Here is a 20,110-nt window from a genome sequence, read left to right as displayed (position 1 = left end):
TGGAGCGTGAGCTCTGGTCCACATGGAAGTGGGGTGTCACTGGGGGCTGGGGAGATGAATGCCCCCCTGCGGGGCCCAGGCCTTCAGAGCTGAGCTGCCAGCATGAGGTAGGTGCCCTTCTCGTCCCCACGTCACCTCCACACAAATCCAGCCCAGACACACTTGGGGGCCCCAGGCTCGTCACTCCAAAGGGTCCCTTCAGAGAAGACCAAGTTCTCACCTTCAGGAAGCTTGGACTTGTCAGAACAGAGGCCGTGGTTAGTCAGTACCGGTGAGCGGCAGGCCGTGGCTGGTGAGCATCACGGCCCCCGCCCTGGGCCCTGGGAGATGTGTGTCCCCTCATCGGCCCTGCAGACACGGGTGCAGAGGCCTGGGGTTGCCTGCTTACGCGGGCCGGCAGGGGGCCAGGCTGGGGTTGGCAAGTCGGCGCAAAAACGCGGTCCCTGACATGTTCATGCAGCGTGACAGGAGGCCGAGGCAGAGTGCAGACTCGAGAGGGCAACATGGGGCGGCTCAGCTCTGAGGCCCCGCTTCTCACCTGTCAGTTGGGGGAAATGGGTGCTCTGCCAGCCTGATGGTGAAAACGATCCTGAGGTCAGAGCTTCTGAGACTCTCAGGGCGCGTGCGCCCCGCGGCGTGACAGCAGCTCTGGCTTTCTGACGTCTTGTTACCCTGTGGTTTTCATTGTCCTTACCCACGCTGCCCGGGCACCGCAGCCCCAGTCCCGCTCTGCCCAGCCTCCACATGGCAGAACGCGTCACGACGCTGGGCACCCCTTCGTGGCTCCCTCGGGGCCCCGGCCCATCTGCTAGGTCCCCCGCTGGGTTTGCTTTGACTGTCTCCTCCCCTCGCCTGCAGCCGGGCCCTCAGCGTGTGTCCCCGCCCTGACCCCCCTTCCTCAAAGGCCTTTCACTCTGCGGTCTTTCACGGCTTCTCTCGCCTGGTGCCCACTTGGCTGGGCTCTCCGTGCCTTCTGACTTCAGCCAGCGCCTGCCCTTCCTGTGGCTCGTAACTGAAACGGATGCTGCCAGATGTTCCGCTCAGAATGGCCAGCCTTTCCTGGACGCCCGTCCTTACCGCCAGGCCTCGGCTGCGATCGGGCTGTTTCTCAGCTAAATGCCACCCAGGTGTCCCTCTGTTTTTGCTCCTCTTCCTTCTCTCTTGGAATGAGTGACATTTTATTTCTGTCATTAAGCCAAGAGACCAGAGCTCTCATCTGCCATCCACAAGGCACCGTTCCTGGACAGGGGTTATACAAGGAGTGAGAGTGACTGTCCGCATTTACAGAGTGCCAGTTAAGATGCAGGAGTTTTATATACTTCATTTTATGGAATCCTCACAGCAAGCCTGCGAAGTCAGTATTTTTAGGCTTGTTTTGCAGGTGGTGGAACTGAACTCAAGGGTTAAAGAACCTTCCCGACGTGTCACAGGTGGAAAGTGGGCATGTTTTGAGGTCAGCTCTTCCTGCCTCCCCAACCCAGGGCCCTCCAACCATGTCAGACCTTGTTTCCAGAGGTCCTGTGCCCTAAGGGAAGAAATGTTAATAAGTAATATAAGAATGTAAAGATGGAGGCCAGTCGTTGAGCGCGTCTCTGACTCCAGGGACGGCGACGTCTTCATGGAGGAAGCGGGATCCGAGCTGGGTGGGCAACACCTTGCCCTGGGGTAGCTGAGAAAGGGCTGAGGGAGCAAGGGGATGGGGCCGGGGGTGTAAGGCCTGTTGAGGTGGCGGGGAGCCGGCTGGAGCTGCTGAGGAAGGATTACCCCCCAACAGAGAAAGGGAAGCCTGGAGGGCTGGCTTGAATGCAGAGAAAGAACAAAACCAGAGTCAGCAGATAAGGAATGACTTGTGCACCGTATTTTGATGGAAGCACAATTGGGGGATAATGAAAATGTGGAACTGTGGTGTGAAATCCATTCAAGAGCGAGGAGAACAGAGGCAGGAGATGCCTGTCCTTCCCCTGCCACCACCACCAGAGTCGGGGCAAACCCAGGCCCCCAGGGCGGGCCCCCCGCACCCAGAGGAGCTGCCAGGCGGGTTGGAGGAAGACGGCTGGTGCTCAGGCCCCGTGGTCCGACCAGCACAGCGAACCCAGCTCCCAGGGGCAGGTCCAGGCCGAGGGGTGATCTCAGGGGTGACTGCAATTCTTCAAACCTTCAATCTGAAAATCAAAATGTAAATATGCTCACCTTCTCTGCCCGGCTGTCTACTCTTTTCTTAGCTTATTTACCCAGGAATGGGATTAAAGGGAACATTTACATGAACTTTGGAAAACAAATATTCCGGTTTTGGCTTTTCTCCTGCTGATTCCCCACCTCAGCTCAGAAGTCTGCTGCAAAAAGTCTGTTTGATCAGTGAGAACCCTCTGGTTAATACACAAGCAAATGTCACCTATTGATGGGCACAACTGAGGAACAAACAGCTGCAGGAGTCCCGCGTAAATGCCCTCTGTGGCTCCTGAGAGGCGACGTGAGAGCTGTTTGTTGGCCGTGACCCTTCCAGTGTGAAGAACAAAGCTGACGATGGGAGAATAGACATTGTGGTTCCGACAGCCAACCCCCGCAGGCAGCCTGTGTGGCTCTCCTTGTGATAAGCAAAACCAGATAAAAAGGCTTCCAGAGAAAACTGGCCTGCCGGGGGTACTACAGCTCAGTGCTTAGCATGCACGAGGTCCTGGGCTCAATCCCCTGTACCTCCATTTAAAATTAAAAAATTGGCCTTCACATCCTCCTGCCGCCTGGCCCCTCCAGCCCCCTCCTCGCCCACCATGCTTATCGTCGCCCAAGTTTTCCTCATTTCTTAAGGGGAGAACTGGCCACTACAGAGGCCGGCTCTCATGCTCTCAAGAAAAGCTAGGCTCCATATCCTCCCTTCCTCCCCTGAGCAGGAAGCACTGGGAGCCGTTACCTACGCTGGGGCTGGAGTAAAGCCTGCCATCATTTGCAGGTTTCCAGTGTCTCACTGGAAAAAAGTATGGACCACTCATCCAGATGAACAGTCTTCAGCAAGCACACCGCGGTTCCCGAGAGACTGGGTTTCATGCCCTTTCCCCATTTGCAAAGCAGTTTGTTTTCTTACATCTTTTTGTAATTGCCATGAGCGAGACTTGTAAATATTGTGAGTGGTTGAGTAATACTCATCTGGTAAACTGACCAGAGGAAACGGACATCTTTTTCCACTCTTGTAACTCTGGCCTCCTCCCCTGCCGGCCCCTGAAAGGGGTGCCGGGGGATTGGAAGGGAAAGCCTGCCTCGCCAGGTGCCAGCGGGCCAGCACAGGGCAGAGTGACGTGTGCATGAAAGGTCCCCGTGGCCGCAGCCCTGCCAGGTGTTTGTGGGCCAGGGTCGGGGGCAGAGAGCGCCCATTGTTTAAGAAGTTGGCAGGTGCCCAGAAGTTCAACTGTCTTTCCTCGTTCTGAAATGTCAAACATTTCCTTAGCGGGAAGGATGGATGACTAGACCCCCTGAGGTCTAAGCCCTACTCTGAGGCAAGAGAAAGAAATTCTGCCTGTCACACGTGGCCAAGCACCGTTCACGTCCTGCCCGTGGCCATCAGTGGCTCGGTCTCCAGCGTCCTCTAGGCAGAAGCCACTTTCCGATGTCTGAAATGTCAGGGGCTCTTCCCTGCCTCTGTCTTAAAGAAACGGCAGCTCCTCTGTGTCACATGTCGGGGCACGGATGGATTTTCTTTCTTTTTTAAAAATTTACTTATCAACGTGTAGTCAGTTTACAATGTTGTGTCAATTTCTGGTGTGCAGCATAATGTTTCAGCCACACATACCTGTACGTGTTTTCATATTCTTTTTCTTTATAGGTTATGACAAGATACTGAATACAGTCCCCTGTGCTACAGAGTAGAACATTGTTGTTTACTTTATGTATATAGTAGTTAGTATTTGCAAATCCTGAATTCCCGATTTATCCCTCCCCTCTCCCCATAACCATAACAGACGGGTTTTCCCATGATGCCTTCTGGTGATGCTTACTGAAGTATTTGTTGGTGAAATCTGTCTGGGATTTGTTTCAAAATCATACACCGGGGGCGGGGAGCAGGTGAGGGTGTAGACGAAACCAGATCCACCACGAACTGCTACTAGTTAAAGCCGGGTGCTGAGTTCTTCACAGTCCCGTAGGCTTTTTGTCTACTTTTGTGTTTGTTTCAGTTTCCCACCTTAAAAAGCTGTTGGAAGGAAGAAGAAAGAAAAGGAAAGAGTTAAAAAAAAAAAAAAAAACCCTCTTTATTTTAGTGTTTCAGCCCAAAGATGTCCGTCTGAGCCTCTGTGCCTGGTGAACCCCACACCGTGTCGGGAACCAGGCTCCCCCAGCTGGGCCCCCCTGGTGCAGAGTGTGGCTGGAGGGTCAGCCCCACCTGGATCCCAGTTCCAGCTCTCCCTCTGTCCAGCTGCGGGGCCTTAGGGAAAAGAGTTTGCCTCCCGGAACCTCAGCTTCCTCAGTGAAACAGGGACAAGCGTTATCTGTTGCCAAGGTTGAGCACCAGGCAAGCGGGGCCTTGCGAAGGGTCCACGCCCGCCGCAACATGGCCCCCCGGCTTTAGAAAGATCCTTGGTCACTCTTTCCAAAACCTCCCGCAGAGAGAGACTCCATTCAAGGAAGGTGCCAGAGCTGTGCTCACATTCCAAAACAGCCAGAGTCCTTAGAGGATCGCCATGATAAGGTGTGTCAACATCTCCTCTTTGCCCCTTAGGAATCCGAAAGGCTGCCCTGGCTCAGCCTGTCACCTGCATCTTAGAACGACTTCCTCACTTGGCCCTCGGGCTCCCCAGTTTACTTAAACCCGCCGAGAGCCTCCTTCCCAAAGGAGCCCTGTTTGCTCTGAGAGGGTTTGAAGTGGACAAGCCTTATTTGTCACTGCTGTCAAAGTCCGCCTTTTCATCTCCGGACAAGAACCCGGTTTATCATGTATTATCAAGTTAACTATCGAAGGTGTCAGCCGGAGAGGTGCGTTTTCATTTCTCACAGCTGTTGTGAACCCTGTCATACCTTTCCTGGGGCACAAGTTTCTGTGACAGAAGAATCAGCAGCTGTAAGAGGAGTCGCTGTGTTAACAATGGTTCTGATGGGCCCGGCCAGCCTCGCCTTCATGCTGCGCTGTGAACCGTCTCCAGAGCCCGGGGGCTTTTCCCTGCCCTCCTGGTGTCCCTTCAGGGTCTGAGGGTTGGGAGTGGCCTTTTTCTGAATTTTCTTTCTTCTCGGCCTCCTTGGCACATCTTCCCCACTTATCTCTCCCTGTCGCCTGTCCCTTCTGTGTCCTGCTCACTGGCTTTTCTTCAAGACATTCAGTGCATTCATTCATTTATAGAGAAAAGAATGCCTTGGCCCCTCATGTGCGCTGGGCTCTGTTCTGGATACTGGGGACGTGGTGGTGAACCCAGCGGGCCGTCCCCGTCGCAGGCGCTCCCGTGCCGGTGGCGGAGGCAGGAGGGCATGCAGCGTGTTGGAGGCACCTAAGGCCAGGGAGGCCCAAACAAAGGGACAGCTTCAGGAGCACAGGGCCTTCAGACACCATGAAGACTTTGGATTTTAAGCCATTGGAGAGTTTTGAGCCAGCCAGTAACCTGATCCGAGTCCCATTCCAGCTCAGTGGTGGGGAGAGGATTGTGTCCGGAGAGCGGCAGGTCAGCCCCCTGCCGTGGCCCTACTGGGAGATGGTCGTGGCCATGGCGGCCCTGGGGCCTCTCCCCTTGGATAGTAGGCTTCATGCGTATAAACTCAGACCAGGCGTGGGGTTTCTCCTCCCCAACCAGTTACTGTTCTTGATTTCTTTGTCCTCATCACTCATTCTGCTTTCATCATAATCACCCTGACTGGAAGATTCAGGGCCACTTGTAAGGCCTCTCCTTTGGACCATCGCAGCCTCGGTCCAGAGCCCTCGCCACACAGCTCCAGCTCCGATCCCAACTGAGAGCCAGTTCTGAGCCACCCCACACCCTGCCTTCTCCTCTCTCTTCCTCTTCGGGGCAGCCTGGGCTCTGAGGGCCAGCAGGTCCCTGGATGCCTCGCCTCGGCCTGTCTGCTTCCCGGTTTCCACTCTTTTTTAAGGAAATAGATTGCACGATAGAAACCTTTCCCCCAGCCAAGAAGTAGTGGGATTCCTCCCCAGGTGGGGCTTTTGTTCAACCTGAAGATGTTTCTAGAGGCAGAAATGAATGGAAAGATGTGCTCCTGGTGCTGCAAGGGAATAGACTAAGATCATATTCACATCCCCCCTTACTGCAAGCGTCCTGAAATGCTAGGTAAAATGTTACAACACCCCCTGCAATGCTACTGCATGGTTGAATTCACAAGGAAGAAAGGAAATCCCCAGAGGAAGGAAATGGAGAGAGAACTGGGGACAGAACCAAGTGAGGAAGTGATGCCACAGCCACCAGTCACCAGCCACTGTGACGCGGAGCAGCGACCACAAATTCCGTCAAAGGCTGGATAGTAAATTCGTTAGGCTGTGCAGACCCCAGATGGCGTGTCCCCTCTTTTAATTTTTTGACAATCCTTTAAAAATATAAGAACCATTCTGAACTCATGGGTTGTAGGAAAACAGACCACAAGGCAGATATAGCCCCTGGGCCTCAGTTTGTAGACCCCCGATGTAGAGGCTTGGGTTTACATTTATGAAGACGGGAGAAAAAGAAAAACCTTAGGTCCCCAAGAGGCGGCGTTCTCATGCGATTGGCTCATCAGAGAAAGAAGGTGTATTGGAAAAAACTCACCCACCATCACAGGGAGATGACTCGGAAGCTTGCCGTAAATTTTTAAGTTCTTCCTTGGTATTTAAAACCATGGGCGTGCTGTGCTCACATGGGTTGAGTTTAAAATTGACCTGGCCTGAGCTATCCTGAAGCCCGAGGGTCTGTGGGTAGAACTCAGCGTCTGTGAACTTGGGTGAGAGAGCTAATGGCCTCCTTGTTTTCACAAACTTCCAATTGAGATTTAGCATTTTCTTCAAATAAGAAGGTAGGTCACAAGCCACGGGAGTCCTAATACTGCTTATGACTTTGTCACAATAGGAACCACAGACGATTGTCATGTCAAAATACAGTACATGCAGTATTCTCCCAGAATTTAAAAAACACCTGTTTTGATAAGCACGTTTCAATATAATTGGAAATCTTAAAACGTCACTTTCAAATAATTGTTGGGCCAAAGAAGACACTGTTGATCATTTAAAAATATTTACAGTTTAGAAACTAGCAATAATGAAATTATGTTCTATCAAACCGTGCAGGGTGTAGGTTTAGAGGGGTAATATTTAGAAGAAAGTGGGAAGTGAATGAATTAACTTTCAAGTCAAGAAGTGAGAGAAAAAAACGAGTAAATCCAAAGTCTGAATGGTAGGATTAATAAAAATTAGTGCAGAAATTAATATAAATAAATGAGAGGTGATCAACAAAGTCAAAAGATTAATAAAAAGAGGTCACTTGTGTCATGGCTAGAGAAGTGAACACGCAAACAAGGGGCGTTAGAGATGAGGACAGAGATGCAGCCAGGTGTTTAAATTATAGGAGAATAAAGCAAACAGTTTTATGGCAAGACTTCTGAATACTCAACAAAAATGGGCCATTTCCCAGAAAAATACAATTTAACAAAACCAATTCAAGAAGAGGGGAAGGTAATTCCCCATGGGGAGGCTCTCCCAAGTGCAGAGTGAGGACTGAAAACACACTGCACGTGTGCCACTCGTAGTCAACGACCGTGGGTCGCGTCTGCACCCCCGGCGGCGCTGAAGAAGCTGGGGTGCAGCAGGAAGTGAAAGGACCCCAGCCGCGCGCTCGCTGCCCGTTCTGTCCGGCAGGACTTCTGCGATGATGGACGCGTCCTTCCTTGTCCTTGTCCGGTGTGGCAGCCATTGGCCATGCCAGCCGCTGTCTTAAGCTCTTGAAGCCAGATGTGGCCAGTGAGTATCTAGCTAATAAGGTCAATCATGTGTTAGTGACTTCCTGTAAGAGAATAAGTTGCTGAACTCTTGGGACCCTGACCTTCTAGAAGCAGCTTCTCAGTCTGAGGTGGGCAGTCCTGGTGGCCAGACAACCCCGCGATCCTGACTCGCCTGTTACTTCACAGACAGAGGATGCCTGGTAGGACGTGCGACGCCCTTCTGTCGTGACTCCTTACAGGGCGTCCTGTCTGCTTCTGTTTTTCAGGGCTGATAATGGTGATCTTCCTGCTGCTCGTGGCTATCGTGGTCGTCGCAGTCTGGCCTACCAACTAGTGGCAGTCAGGGGGCCACCTGCTGTGACCCCTGCCAGGGAGGGGGACACGCTCAGCATTCTCCTGGTTCGCGAAAGCCGCCCTCAATAAACACCCCCAAAGCTCTGAACTCTTGACGTGCGTTGCTTCAGCAAAGGTGAACCACATGGTGGCTTCGGAGAGCCGCCTGGATATCAGGCGGTGTGGCCCTTTGGGTCCTGCCTTGGCCATCTGGGTGCTAGCCCGAGGTCCCTCGGCAGTCACCGTCCCCATGGCCACCCTGCAGCATGCTGGGCACCCTGGGGGGTGATGCTGAATTAATAGGTAGCTTGTAGCCTCGAACGTCCGGTCTGCTTGGGGAAGTTCTGTGCCCACGTGGGGCACAAGTGAACAGCCAAGGCCACGTGTGTCCAGGCAGGGAGGAAGGGGTGACAGGAGCGCTGTTACACAGACACGTGTCTTGGTGTAACTGCCGCTCCGCCCAGGCCCCTCCCACCCCGAGCCTCAGCACCCCTAGAGGTGAGATATCTCTGGACTCACCTTCAGACCTAGGAGCGCGTTCTTTTTTCTTTCCTCAGGTAGTAAACCCTCTTTCAAGACTGAAACATCTTTATAAGCAGCCGGCATCAAGTCTGTCGTATCGGTGGGTGGGATGGGAAATGATCAGGAGGGAGCATGTTTAGGCTTCAAAGAAAGTGTGGTTATGATGTCAGGACAGTGCCTCTGGCTCCTTATCCAGCCCTGATGTGTATCCTTACACACGTGTGAGTGTTCATTGCACACATGTGTGCTTGCATGGATGGTGAGAGCAGACAGATGGCCAGGCCTGCAAAGGGTGCCCGGCCCGAGGGAGTGGCAGTGAGTCCGGGCTGGAAGGGGCAGAGGGCCACGCTTCACACATGCCCTCCCAGCTGGACGGAAGGCAGGCTGGGCTGGCGGGCCTCGCCCTCCACAGCTCAGGGGGAAAAATGAGGGCTGGTGCCGGGCGGTTTCCAACCATAAGATCTTACTGAGGAAGAGGAGAGAACGGGCGTGGGGCGGGGGTCCTGGGGGGGTTCCCCTTGGATTTCCTAGAGACCTCCAGTGACTGCTCTCCAGAGGGTGCAACCTGGCCACTCCCGCCACCACCACCCCAACCCCTGGGGCCAAGACAGGCACAGGAGGACCACGGTGCAGCCTGGCACAGCATTATTTCCTGGGACCCTGAGACCTGAGACTCCGGTGCACTGGGAAGAGCTGGGTCCAGACCCCAGCCCTCCATCAGAAGAGAGTCACGGCTCCGTGCTTGGTCAGTTGTGAGTCGCTGCAGAGGGTGGGTGACCTCTCTGGGCAGCTTTTCCCTGGAGGGGCCGGGTCCCTTCCAGGCCCTGCCTGGCCCCGCTTCCACCTGGTGTGTGTGCCTGTGTCTGGCGACGACCCACGGCCCTTGCCCGGGAGGCAGGCTGGCCCTAGACCTGGCCTGCCCGCGTTCACGCTTGGACTCCGCCCTGTATCAGCCAGGACAGAGCTGCAGCCACAGCCACCAGATCCGAACAGTGTGGCTGGGTCCCAAGCGTCAGTGCCTCAGTCCTGCTGCACATCCATGCAGCTCTGCCAGGGCTCCAACCTGGCCGTGCCCACGGGCTCCGGAGAAGAAAGGGGACCCTGGGAACCCTCACACCAGCAGCGGAACGCTCTGCCCAGATGTGACCCCATCACCGCTGCTCACAGCTCCCTGGGCCTGGACTGGGTGCTGGGCAGCCCCAGTGATCACCACGCCAGTCTCCGGCTACGTGACCACGAACACAATCCCCTTCTGTGCCTCCGTTTCCTCCTCTAGGAACTGGAAAGAAGATGGTCTCCTGGTCCGCGGGTTGCCGCGAGGGTCAGGTGAGTCAGCGCGTGTGAGCGCAGCGCCCCCTGCGTGGCTCAGCTGAGGTTCTTCCGCGTACTGGAGTCGACACTCGCTGGGCCACATGGTCTCCACATGGGCTCGGGGGTCCTCATACAACCCAGGGCACCAGAGCAGACGCTGTGAGGACGTGAGGGCAGCAGGGCAGGGCAGCTCTCCCGTCAGGACCCAGTGCCTGCCGATCTCCGGGGCTGCCCGCACCTGCAGACCTGGGCGAGGCCCTGACGGGGGGGGGGGGGGGGCCCGGGAGGAGACGGAGCAGGATGCCCGGGCCCGTGCTCGGACGGGCGATGGCCCAGGGATGGGAGCCGGGCAGGCGTGAGCGTGAGGCGGGCTGGCAGGGACTGGGATGGGGAAGCAAAGGATTGGCTCGCTTCAAGGCGGGTGTGCTCCCAAAGGAGAGGGGCCGGGCTGGACGGGGTCCACGGGCTCTCGGGTGGCAAGGCGCCCTGGGAGGCGCCTTCCTGGAGGGGTGGGGGGACGGTTGCTACTGGACCCCCCGATGGAAGGTCAGGCATCCGCAGAGTGCATCTTTCAGTCTTGTGCAAAACCCCAAGTCTGTGTAAACAGCGTCTCCCTGGAGCTCCCCACTTTGGGGCTCGTGGGAGGTGGCATTGAAGGTCTGTTTGACTTTCTCACCTCCTCTTGACTTGCTCAGCATGGAGCCCCAGCAACTCACGGGGTGGCTTTGAACCAGAGCCACAGCGTCCTGGCTCAGCCACGAGGACAGGCCTGTTCGAGCCAAACGCTGAGCTGATGTCTGCACGCAGTGGCCTCTGTTCCTTTGAGTGGGCTCTAGGCCCGGTCCGGCACCGCTAGCTGGGTGACCCGGACCAGTGACTTCACTTCTGTGGGCCTGCAGGCAGGGGAGGGGGTGAGACGCTGGTCAGGCTGGGCCGGGAGGACCTGCTGTCCTGGCCTGGGCAGTGCCGGGCCCAGGGGCGGGTTGGTGCCTAGCAGGGGCCTCCCCTTTTCTCCGCTTCCTTGGGGTGGGCCTCTCATGTGAGACCCCCCACCCCACTCTGAACTGAAGGGCAGCCCCAAATTGGCAAAGCGTCACAGTGGCTGGGGCGAGCCGCTTCAGGGGTCAGTTGTATTGGGGCCCATCCTGGAGTCAGGGCATTTTCCAGCTGCGTTTGGCCAGGCCTGGTTTTCCCCCTCAAAGGCGTCAGGCCCACGGTCCCTGGTGAGCACAGGGCTCCAAATCGGTGACGTGGGCAATGCGACCGCAGCCTAAGTGTAGAGGAGAGAGGGCAAGACCCCTCACCTCGGCTGCGTTTTCAATGAAAGTAGGCTTTATTCAGATAACAGTATGAGTATTGTTTAACTTCTCTGATTATTAATTATAAGCTTTTAAAGTCTGGATGCCATATAAAGAAATCCAGATACCTGGTTACAACTGGTACTTTTGTTCCCTTGAAGCTTCATCATTAATAACTAACTAAACCTGCCTTCACTGGCCCGAGGATGGCCTGCTCCTTTCAGGACCCCCCCGGGCCTGGCAGGGCCCTGGCCCCTCCTTCCATGCGGCTGCTGATGGGTCCCTGCTGGCCCTCTGCTTCCAGAGCTGTTGGGCTCCCTCCTGACGGGTCGGTCCTCTGAGCCCTGCTGGCCGGCCTGTCGCTGCGTTTTCCCTCCCAGTCAGCAGAGCTGCCTCAGCATCCTTAGAGCCCCTCCGCCTGCCTGCTCAGCTCCAGGTTACGCCGAGAGCTCTTTGCATAGACTAAAGATCATCCTTCACCTTGTTGGGTTTCTCACCCAGCCCTGCGGAAGTTGAAGTGGGGTTATTCCTCCTTTATTTCAAAAAGCAGGCCAAGACTCTTCTAATTGCTTCTTAGGGCTTCGGAGTTCCCTCAGCCACACGCCAGGAGCAGCAAGCATCCCCCTCCTTCCAGAAGTGACCTTCCGTCCCGCTGAGTCTCCGGTTTGATACAGTGCAGGATACGGACGGATGAACTCACTGCTTTATTTCTCACCGGCTCTGTTCGTCCTTTCACTGCTCGTTTTTCTTGGCATATTTCTTACACGTCTTTATTTAGTCTTAAAAGAGCACAGACACAGCTGTCTGTTCAACAGAACCTGACGCCTGGGCGCGTCTCTGCCACTAGGGCGGTCCCTGTCCCACAGGGCGGGTCACGAATGCGTCAGCCTCCCTGAGAGCTGGCCAGACTCTGGGGGGCTTGCTCACCCTCACCCAGCGGGGTCTGGGCTTTTGACTAGACCACGCTAGATCTTGAGTCCCTGATGGGCTCACTGACTTCCCTGTGCCTCGGCATTCCAGTCCCTAAAATGGACTTTTCCAACCACCTTGGCTCAGTACTTTGCAGCCAGCCTGCTGACTTCCTGCATGGAGTTGGGCCGACATCCATGCCTTCTCTCCTTAGCTGGAGCGTAAGGCCCGGGGAGGCGGTGGAGCTGCTGATGACCCATGTTCTGATGTCTCTGATCAACAGTGTGCTCGCTCGCTTCAGGCCTCGGGCCGGGGGCTGCGGCTGCCAGCACAGGGCCTGGCGGTGGTGGAGTCCCGAGGGAGACGGCACCCTTGAGCACAGACTTTTTATGAAGGACAGAAAAAAGCCACATCATGAAGGTCCTTGACAACTGGGACCTGGACCTAAAATGACTAAGCCAAGAATCCAACTTCCAAGCACCGCCCAGAGCACTTACCCAGGTGCCCGTCAGTGTGCCACCAGTCCAGCCGGGTCTGAACTGGCTTTGAAGAGAGCCTGAGAAGGCAGAAGAGGCTTGCTTTCTCCCCGGCCCATCCGGCCAACTGAGACCTGTATCCTGTCCCTGCCCACCCAGTGGCAGGCGCTGCTGTTCTGGCAGGGACCTCCATGGGGCCCACCCCCGCGTCTGCCCCCCTACCCTGGCTTTGACCCCTGGTTCCGAGCGCCCAGCTCCCGCTCCTAGAGCCGGGCCCTGGAGGAGGCTGGGCGGGCCTGGTGAGCTCTCCCCGCAGCAGGCAAGGGCTCTCCATGCCGTCCAGGGGCTGGCTGAGTCTGCGTGGTGAGACTTGTCTTCGAAACAGCTGGGCGCAGAAGTTTACAGCTTCCAGCCGACCATTGGCTCCACTTCGCGTGGCAACGCAACGTGTTCCTAATGACTGGGTTGTTTATTTAATAGAGAAATCGCAACCATTTGGAGGTTTAAATACAGCTTCACAGAAACCCAGTGAGCGCAGCGCCTGGTGGCTGCGTGGCGCTGGCACCGGCCCAGTCCCTGCACCGACCGCACAAAGCCCTAGCGATGGTTTGAGAAAAATTCTGGAGGATCACTAACCCTATTGTCTTTGCTGGTGAGTCTCTTCTTGGCTTTGAATAGAAGAAACTGGTTCTGTGAAAGGTAAAACCTCTACTTGCATGTTCTGAGTCAGATAGGTTCAAAGGTGAGCTCTACCCTGTCCCCTGGGGTCCCCCGACTTGGAGCCCCAGGGAGTGGCAAGGACAGAGCCCACGGATGGGTTCTCAGGGGCTGAAAAAAATTGTCCCATGTGAGAGCCTTTTAGCTCAAAATCGCATTCAGAGCCAGCAAGCCCCTAGGACCTTCCAAGGAACTTTTCCTGTTTTTTTTAGGGGATAGTTGGGAGTTGTGTCTCAGGCTTTATGAAAAACTAGGGGCTCTGTTGTGCTGGGGAGTTTAGACCAGAAGCCATATTCCTTAAATGGCCTGGAGACTCTCCCCACATGCCGACCACCCATAGCTCGGGCCACCAATAAAGACTAGGAGACAGAGAACAGTGTACAAGAGTTTATTTAATTGATATCTGAATTTAGTTCTAGCATGTGGGGCCCACGTTACAAGTTCCATCTGGGTCCATTACAACTCTAACCAAAACAAAAAAAAACTTAAAAAAAAATCCACAACTTTTTCCATGTCATTAAATATATTCATATATAATAACCATAATATATTAGTATGCATTGGAAAGGAACACTGACCCAAACAGTATGTCATGGTCACAACTAAACATTTACAATTCTGAGTGAACAGAACTCCGAAACGCAGCAGGGGGTCGGGGGGGAGGGGAGGTGCCTTGGGGAGCAGGGGAAGGGGGGTGATGTCTGATGACCTAGGGAGTGGGGCTGGCCTGGCTTTGGCAGGGGTGCGGCCCCACGAGGACACAGTTCGGCACCCCTAGGCTATGGCACGGCTGTGGCCGTGAACCGTGGCCCAGTAACCACATCAGTGAGTCTAGTTGGTCCACTCTCCAGTCTTCCCTTGAGCATTGAGGCCCTGACATTTTTAAATCTCCTACAGGGACCATTTCTTGACCCCTCAGGGTCTCCTGGATTTCAGTCTCATTCCAACCTGGGCCAAACCGAAGACAGTCTGCACCCGTCTCCTGCGGCTACTGCAGAGGCAGGGCACCAGGTGGTCACAACGGGCCCCGGGGCAGCGCCCAGCCTCCCTGGCTTGGACGGCAAGTCTCCCTCCCTCCCGTCTGTGGGGACCTGAGGCTGCTACCTCCTACCTTGCTTGCTCCAGACAGAAGCCACCTCCTGCAGGTGAGTCCAAGGGGCAGTCCCCCATCGATCCCCCCTTCCTTCCACTCCAGTCTTCAGTGTTACTGTGTCAGAGAGGCAGGGACTCTGCTGTCAGGGCCTCCAGACCACCCAGCAGGTAAGAAAAAGGACAACTGGGGACTCTTTCAAAAAAAAAAAAAAACTAATCGGGTATGTTTTTCTTCAAACACCTACATATCACAACTCTGATTAATACACTCTTCAAAATCTAGTTCCATTTTACATCCTTTCCTAACTGTACAAACCAGAACACTTCACTGCCTGTTTCCATCTCCTCGCAAGGGAAAGGGGGGCAGGGGAGGAAGAGGGGTGCTTTCCCACCGATGGGTCCTCACTGCTGAAGTGGTGGTTGGATTTGGAGGCAGGTGGGCTGGGTTTGGGCTGGGCCCATGCAGTGGGGAAGGCAGCCTGTGAGAACTAAAATCCCAATAGTGTCCTCACCGCAGCCTGGCTGATCTGGTCACCCGGACACTCCCCAGAAGCCAGGCTATCTTGCCCTCAGGGTGCTGAGCAGGAGGGCAAGGGTGGAGGGTGGCCGAATTTAAAGCAAGATGCATTGCTGCTTTGCAGGCTGCTGGCTCCAGACCAGAGGGGCCCAGAGACCATCAGTGCAAGCTCTCCGTGGACCTGGGGGGAGACTCAGGCCCAGGGTGGGAGGTGGCGGGACCACTACGGCCCTTCTGGGCAGGGCAGAGAAGCCAGTCTGGTGTGAACAGAAACGAGACCACCGCCCTAGCCGGGCAGTGCTTCTCAAGGACTGTGGGCCGACAATAGGTACTCAGACCACGCTGGGCGTTGGGGGAGGGCTGACTGCCGTCTCAGGGTTGTGAAGATGACGGGAGCTTACAGGGGTGCCTGGCACAGAGCAGGTGCTTGGGTGATGGCGGCCGGCTGCAGGCCCAAGTTGGGGAGGCCAAACCGCTCAGGCCCGAGCTTCATACTTGGTATGACCCTTGTGATTAGCCAAACTCCAGCAGGGAAAAATGAAACCAATTTCCTGACTGAGTGAGGAGCCCGGCCTCGAATTCATTGTGCAGGCTGTGAGGAAGTGGACCAAGGACCCCTGGGCGGTGCTGGGGGTGGGGGGCACATGGCCCCAGGGCTGGCCCTGTGTGAAGCCATCAGACACCAAGGCCTGGGGCATGGTATCTCCAGGAAGCTTTGGAAAGGGGGCAGCCAGAAAGGAGTGGGCGAGGTGCGGCCCAGGCTGTTCATGACAGCCACGGGTGGGGGGGGGGGGGGTGAGGGCCGCCACAGGAAGCGGTCATGGCTTTCTTGGTACCCGAGAACCTAGTGGTTCCTGCCCCTGCCCGTTCCTGGCGTGGGTCCTCCAGCAGCTCACTGAGCCAGCGAAGTGGTCCTGACTCCAGCAACCCCTTCCCCTAGCCGGGCCCAGATGCCTTCACAGCCTGCGTTCCAGGCCCTTCCCAGCTGTTGACACTGCTGAGAGGCCTTGTGGGAGCTGATGTCATTACACAAATAGTGTCACTGCCATAAACCCAGCCAGTGCCCCTTCCCCCTCCCCTGGAAAATGTCATAAAGGAGCTGCTTCCAACTTTCCAGAAAGGAAACTCTCTGGGAGGTTTTTGCGTTCGCAATGCCTCCTCCAACAGGCAGCTCCAGCATGAGCAGTGACCGACCACCCGGCTTGGGCTTCTCAGGGGTGTCCTTGGGCCCACTGCCCTCTGCCCGGGCCAGCACCCCCCCACCCCTCAGCTGGGCGGGGGCAGGACCAGCAGGGGCTTGATGGTTCTGGCTACACAGGCTAAACCCCACCCAGGAGGGCCTTTGTGGCAGGTCATGGTGGCCCACCTGGGTAAGGCTGGCTGGACAGGCTACTTCCACCTCCCCTGCAGACGGGGCCCAAGTTGTCACAGCCAGGGTTTCTGTGGGAATTCCCAAAGAAAAGTCGGGGGAACAGGAAAGGATTTTGGGTCTTATGTTAAGGGTGGTGGTTTGGCCGGGCTGGCTCAGCCCCCGCCCGGACTGCAGGCCTGAGTTCACAGTTCTCACGTGCCCTTCTCTACCCCTCACGTGTGGCCCGCCTGCCCCGACACCCTCCCGCCCCGGGGGGAAGGAGCCCGTGAGGTAGCTTAAGTCTCGCCCTCATTTCTCTGGGGCCTGGCCGCCCAGGGGCGCGTGGGGCGGGGCTGGGGGCGGGGGCCACCGAGGGCCCCGCCCTCGTCGCGTCCCCGCCCCCACCCTCCCCCCAGCTGGGAAAGCCCTCGCGGGCCAAGTCCATGCCGCGGTGGCGGGCCGCCCGCTCCTGCTCTCGCCGGCCCCGCACCCCGCCCGCCTGCCCGCCCGGCGCGCCGCAGCCTCCGCACTAGGCCTTCTTGCACTTGCCCTTCTTCTCACGCTGCTGGAACTTGCGCAGCCGCCGCGCCCACGTGTCCCGCCACTGGATCACCAGGCTGCTCTTGTCCGCCACGATGCCGCTCTGGTCGGGCGAGTCCTCCGCGTTGCCCAGCAGCAGGTACTTCTTGAGGGACTTGATTTTGGGGCACTTGCAGGCTATGTCCCGTGAGCGAATCCACAGGTTCTGGTCACCGCGGCGGATGCGGCTTGTGCCCTGCTTGTACACGGAGATGATGTTCACTGTGAACTTCCACCAGTCCCCTGCCTTGTCTGCCTTCAGGATGTGGATCTGAACGGCTGCAAGGAAGCACAGGCAGGCGGGTGGGCCACAGGTGCCTCCTGGGTCCCCAGCTCCTGCAGCCAGATCCATCCTGCCTGCCCCTACCCTCTCCGAGGGCCAGGGATGGAGGAGGAGGTGACTGCCCAAGGTACTCCACTGGGGAATGGATGTGCAGTGGCAAAACTGATCCTGGAATCCTGCCTTCTCATACCAGGGCCAAAGTCACTGCTCCAAGAAGGCTTATCTCCTGCCTGTGTGGAAGGTGCCACCCAGTACTGTCACCACCTGCCCACTTAGCTCTGGGCACTGGGCCCACCCAGAGCATGTTCTGGCCTCCCCTGCTGGCCAGCCTCTCTCAAGGCATCTGGGGGCCATTCTGCTGTCTTCACTCCCAGGGCCCTCCTTGTCCCCCTCCTGTGCCCACGCTTGGCCCAGGATGATAAGAGGCAGAGATGGCTGGACCCTCCAGCAAATACCACCTGACATCTTTCTGGGGTGAAGGAAGTGGTGGATTTTCCCGTATTTTCATTTCAGCTGTTCCTGGGCATCCTGAACTTTGCACTCCAGTCTGAGGGCTCCAAAGAATGGCTGCCATGGCAACCGTTTCCATGTTTTTGTCACCAAGGGACTCAACAGTCTGAACTCTGAGCTGGGGGCGGTGGGGAGCCCTCCAGCCCCGAGCAGCAGCTAAGCTGTGTGTTTGACAGTGCAGACGGAGGTCACCGTGGCAACTGAATGCCCCTCAGTGAAGCAAAGGGGGAGCCACCTTCAGCATCCCTGAGGGCCCCGGTTTCCTCTCCTCAGGACTGAGCTGAATACAGAATGAGCCTCCCCCAGGATGCAGCTGTTTCCCTGCGTGAGACCTCAGACCTCTGGCCCAGCCACAGAGCCCCCCAGCCAGAGTGGGCAGGAGTGGCCCCAGAAGGCTGCTGCAGGAGGCCTCTCCGCCTAGGGCCCCTGAAGAATGTGGCTTTGATCAGCGGTGGTAGCTAAACTGTTTATCCCTACCCCGACCCCTGCACATTCATATGTGAAGTCCTGATCCCCAGAACAGCGTCTTTAAGGGATAGTTACAATGAAGTTATTGGGGTGGGCCCTAATCCGATAGGGCTGATGTCCTCACAAGAAGAAACTGTAACACAGACATGTGGAGGGAAGACTGTGTGAAGACACAGCAAGAAGACAGCCATCTCCAGGCCAAGGAGAGAGGCCAGAGTGGCCACAAGCCTGAGGGCACCCTGACCGAGGACTGCCAACCCCCGAGACCAGGAAGAAAGAAACTCCCGTTGTCTGGGCCCCTCAGACTGTGTACTTGGTTCCGGCAGCGTGAACAAACTCATGCAACTGGACTCGCAGACTCCAGACCTTGGGCCTCAGCTCAGGGCCAGCTGGGCAGACAGACCTGGGTGGGGGGGGTCCTTCCCAGCTGTGCTAACAAGAGGGCAGAAAGAGCGGGCTGGAGCAGGTCTGGCTCTCCAGGCCCCCAAGGGGACTTTCTTACTCCCTGGACCTGCAGGAATGTGGCCCTTCACAGCAGGAGGACTGGAGACCTCTGTCCCCCCTTTCCTGGAGCTCCCCCACCACCCAAAATGCCCTGGAACACCAGGCAGGGCATCCATGGCTGCCCCCACCTCCTCTTCCCTGGCCAGCACCAGCCTGAAGGGGACCCCCTTCACACCAAGGATGCAACCCGGAGGAGCTGCAACCCGGCTCTGGGATACCTTGCCATCCTCAAGGATCCAGCGGCCAGAGCAGAGGACACAGGCCCGTCAGGACAAAGCACTGGCCCTTGTCCTCCTTCCAGCCCAGCAGCTCCCTGGCCACCAGGTGGGACGGCACAGGACTGGGGGCAGTGCTGGGTGGTGGTAGTTCATGTGATCATGCTGGAAAAAATCCACGTTCCCGCTGCCCTTGGCAACGCCTCTGCATATTACACAGCCCACCAAGTATGAGCTGCACACGCGGTGCACACACAGCTGAAAACAGTCAAAATACACATTGAAACAGTGACCTCAGAGAGACCCACTCTGCACACTTGGGAAGCATGCTTGGCTCAGCACAGTGCAGGGGCTGCTGCCACCTCTGATGCCCCACTGGCTGGGAGCCAGGACTGGGGGCTTCTGGGGGCTCGTGGCACTGCCTGACAGGAGGCCCATCCTAGGACCACGGGCCCAGAGGATGTGGCCCTTATACCCACATGACGCTCCTTCCAGGCCAACGAGCCTAAGCCCCACATCCCTGAACCGACGTCCTAAACTGGCCTCAATGAGGCTCCCCCATCCCATATTCAGACATGAGACAGAGATGACCCTCAGAAAGGTGGTCAGTGAGATCAGACCGGGGCGATAAGAGGCATGCTGAGACCCCTTAAATCAGAGACTCGTCTGCAGGAAAAGAGTCCCAGCACAAAGCCAGCAGGGAGAAGCGTCCCCAGCTCAGTCTGAGGTGCTCTCAGACAAGCAGGGGTGGGACTGGCACCCCAGAGATAGCATGAGTGAAGCTGGCTCCAGAAGCACCCCCTACCCCAGGAAGCACCTCTGCAGGATGGAGCGGGTGCCCACAGAAATGAGTTGGCCTCCAGGTCCCAGGGGCCAGGCTGCACTTCATCTCCTGCCCCATATCTATCTACAGGAAAACCTTTCCTGCAGGCCAGAGCAGCCGCCCCTGTCAGCAGTTCTGGGGCTTTCATGCCAGGAACCCTCCTCCTCAAGCCTGCTGCACCGGCCCAGGGCAGCGGGGAGGAGACAGCTGTCGCTCGCTCATCTGCTGGCCCAGCCTACGGAGCATGGCCTGCTGGGCGGGGCCTGGGGCAGCGGCCGGGGCACCAGCCCTGGGGCTGGGCGAGGGGCAGGG

The 20,110-nt window shown here is 56.8% G+C and overlaps 2 protein-coding genes across 3 annotated transcripts in view; one reads left to right on the top strand and one right to left on the bottom strand.

Moving 5' to 3' along the window:
- STX8 (syntaxin 8) overlaps positions 1 to 8,332 on the top strand; it is a 207,048-nt gene extending 198,716 nt beyond the window's left edge. Inside the window, exon 8 of the mRNA XM_006176944.3 lies at positions 8,157 to 8,332. Within this exon, the coding sequence (XP_006177006.1) occupies positions 8,157 to 8,224 (68 nt within the window). The 3' untranslated portion in view covers positions 8,225 to 8,332. The remainder of the gene's footprint in view (positions 1 to 8,156) is intronic.
- Positions 8,333 to 13,828: 5,496 nt separating this feature from the next.
- Positions 13,829 to 20,110, bottom strand: part of NTN1 (netrin 1) — a 178,479-nt gene continuing 172,197 nt past the window's right edge. For both annotated transcript variants that reach the window (XM_032498787.1, XM_032498786.1), the window contains exon 7: positions 13,829 to 17,274. In XM_032498787.1, coding sequence (XP_032354678.1) covers positions 16,946 to 17,274 — 329 coding nt within the window. In that variant the 3' untranslated portion in view covers positions 13,829 to 16,945. The remainder of the gene's footprint in view (positions 17,275 to 20,110) is intronic.

This window comes from Camelus ferus, chromosome 16 (genome assembly GCF_009834535.1).
Source record: "Camelus ferus isolate YT-003-E chromosome 16, BCGSAC_Cfer_1.0, whole genome shotgun sequence".
In the NCBI taxonomy this organism is placed as follows: Eukaryota; Metazoa; Chordata; class Mammalia; order Artiodactyla; family Camelidae; genus Camelus; species Camelus ferus.
Note: the sequence above shows the minus strand (reverse complement) of the source record. Positions and strands in the feature narration are given on the sequence as shown.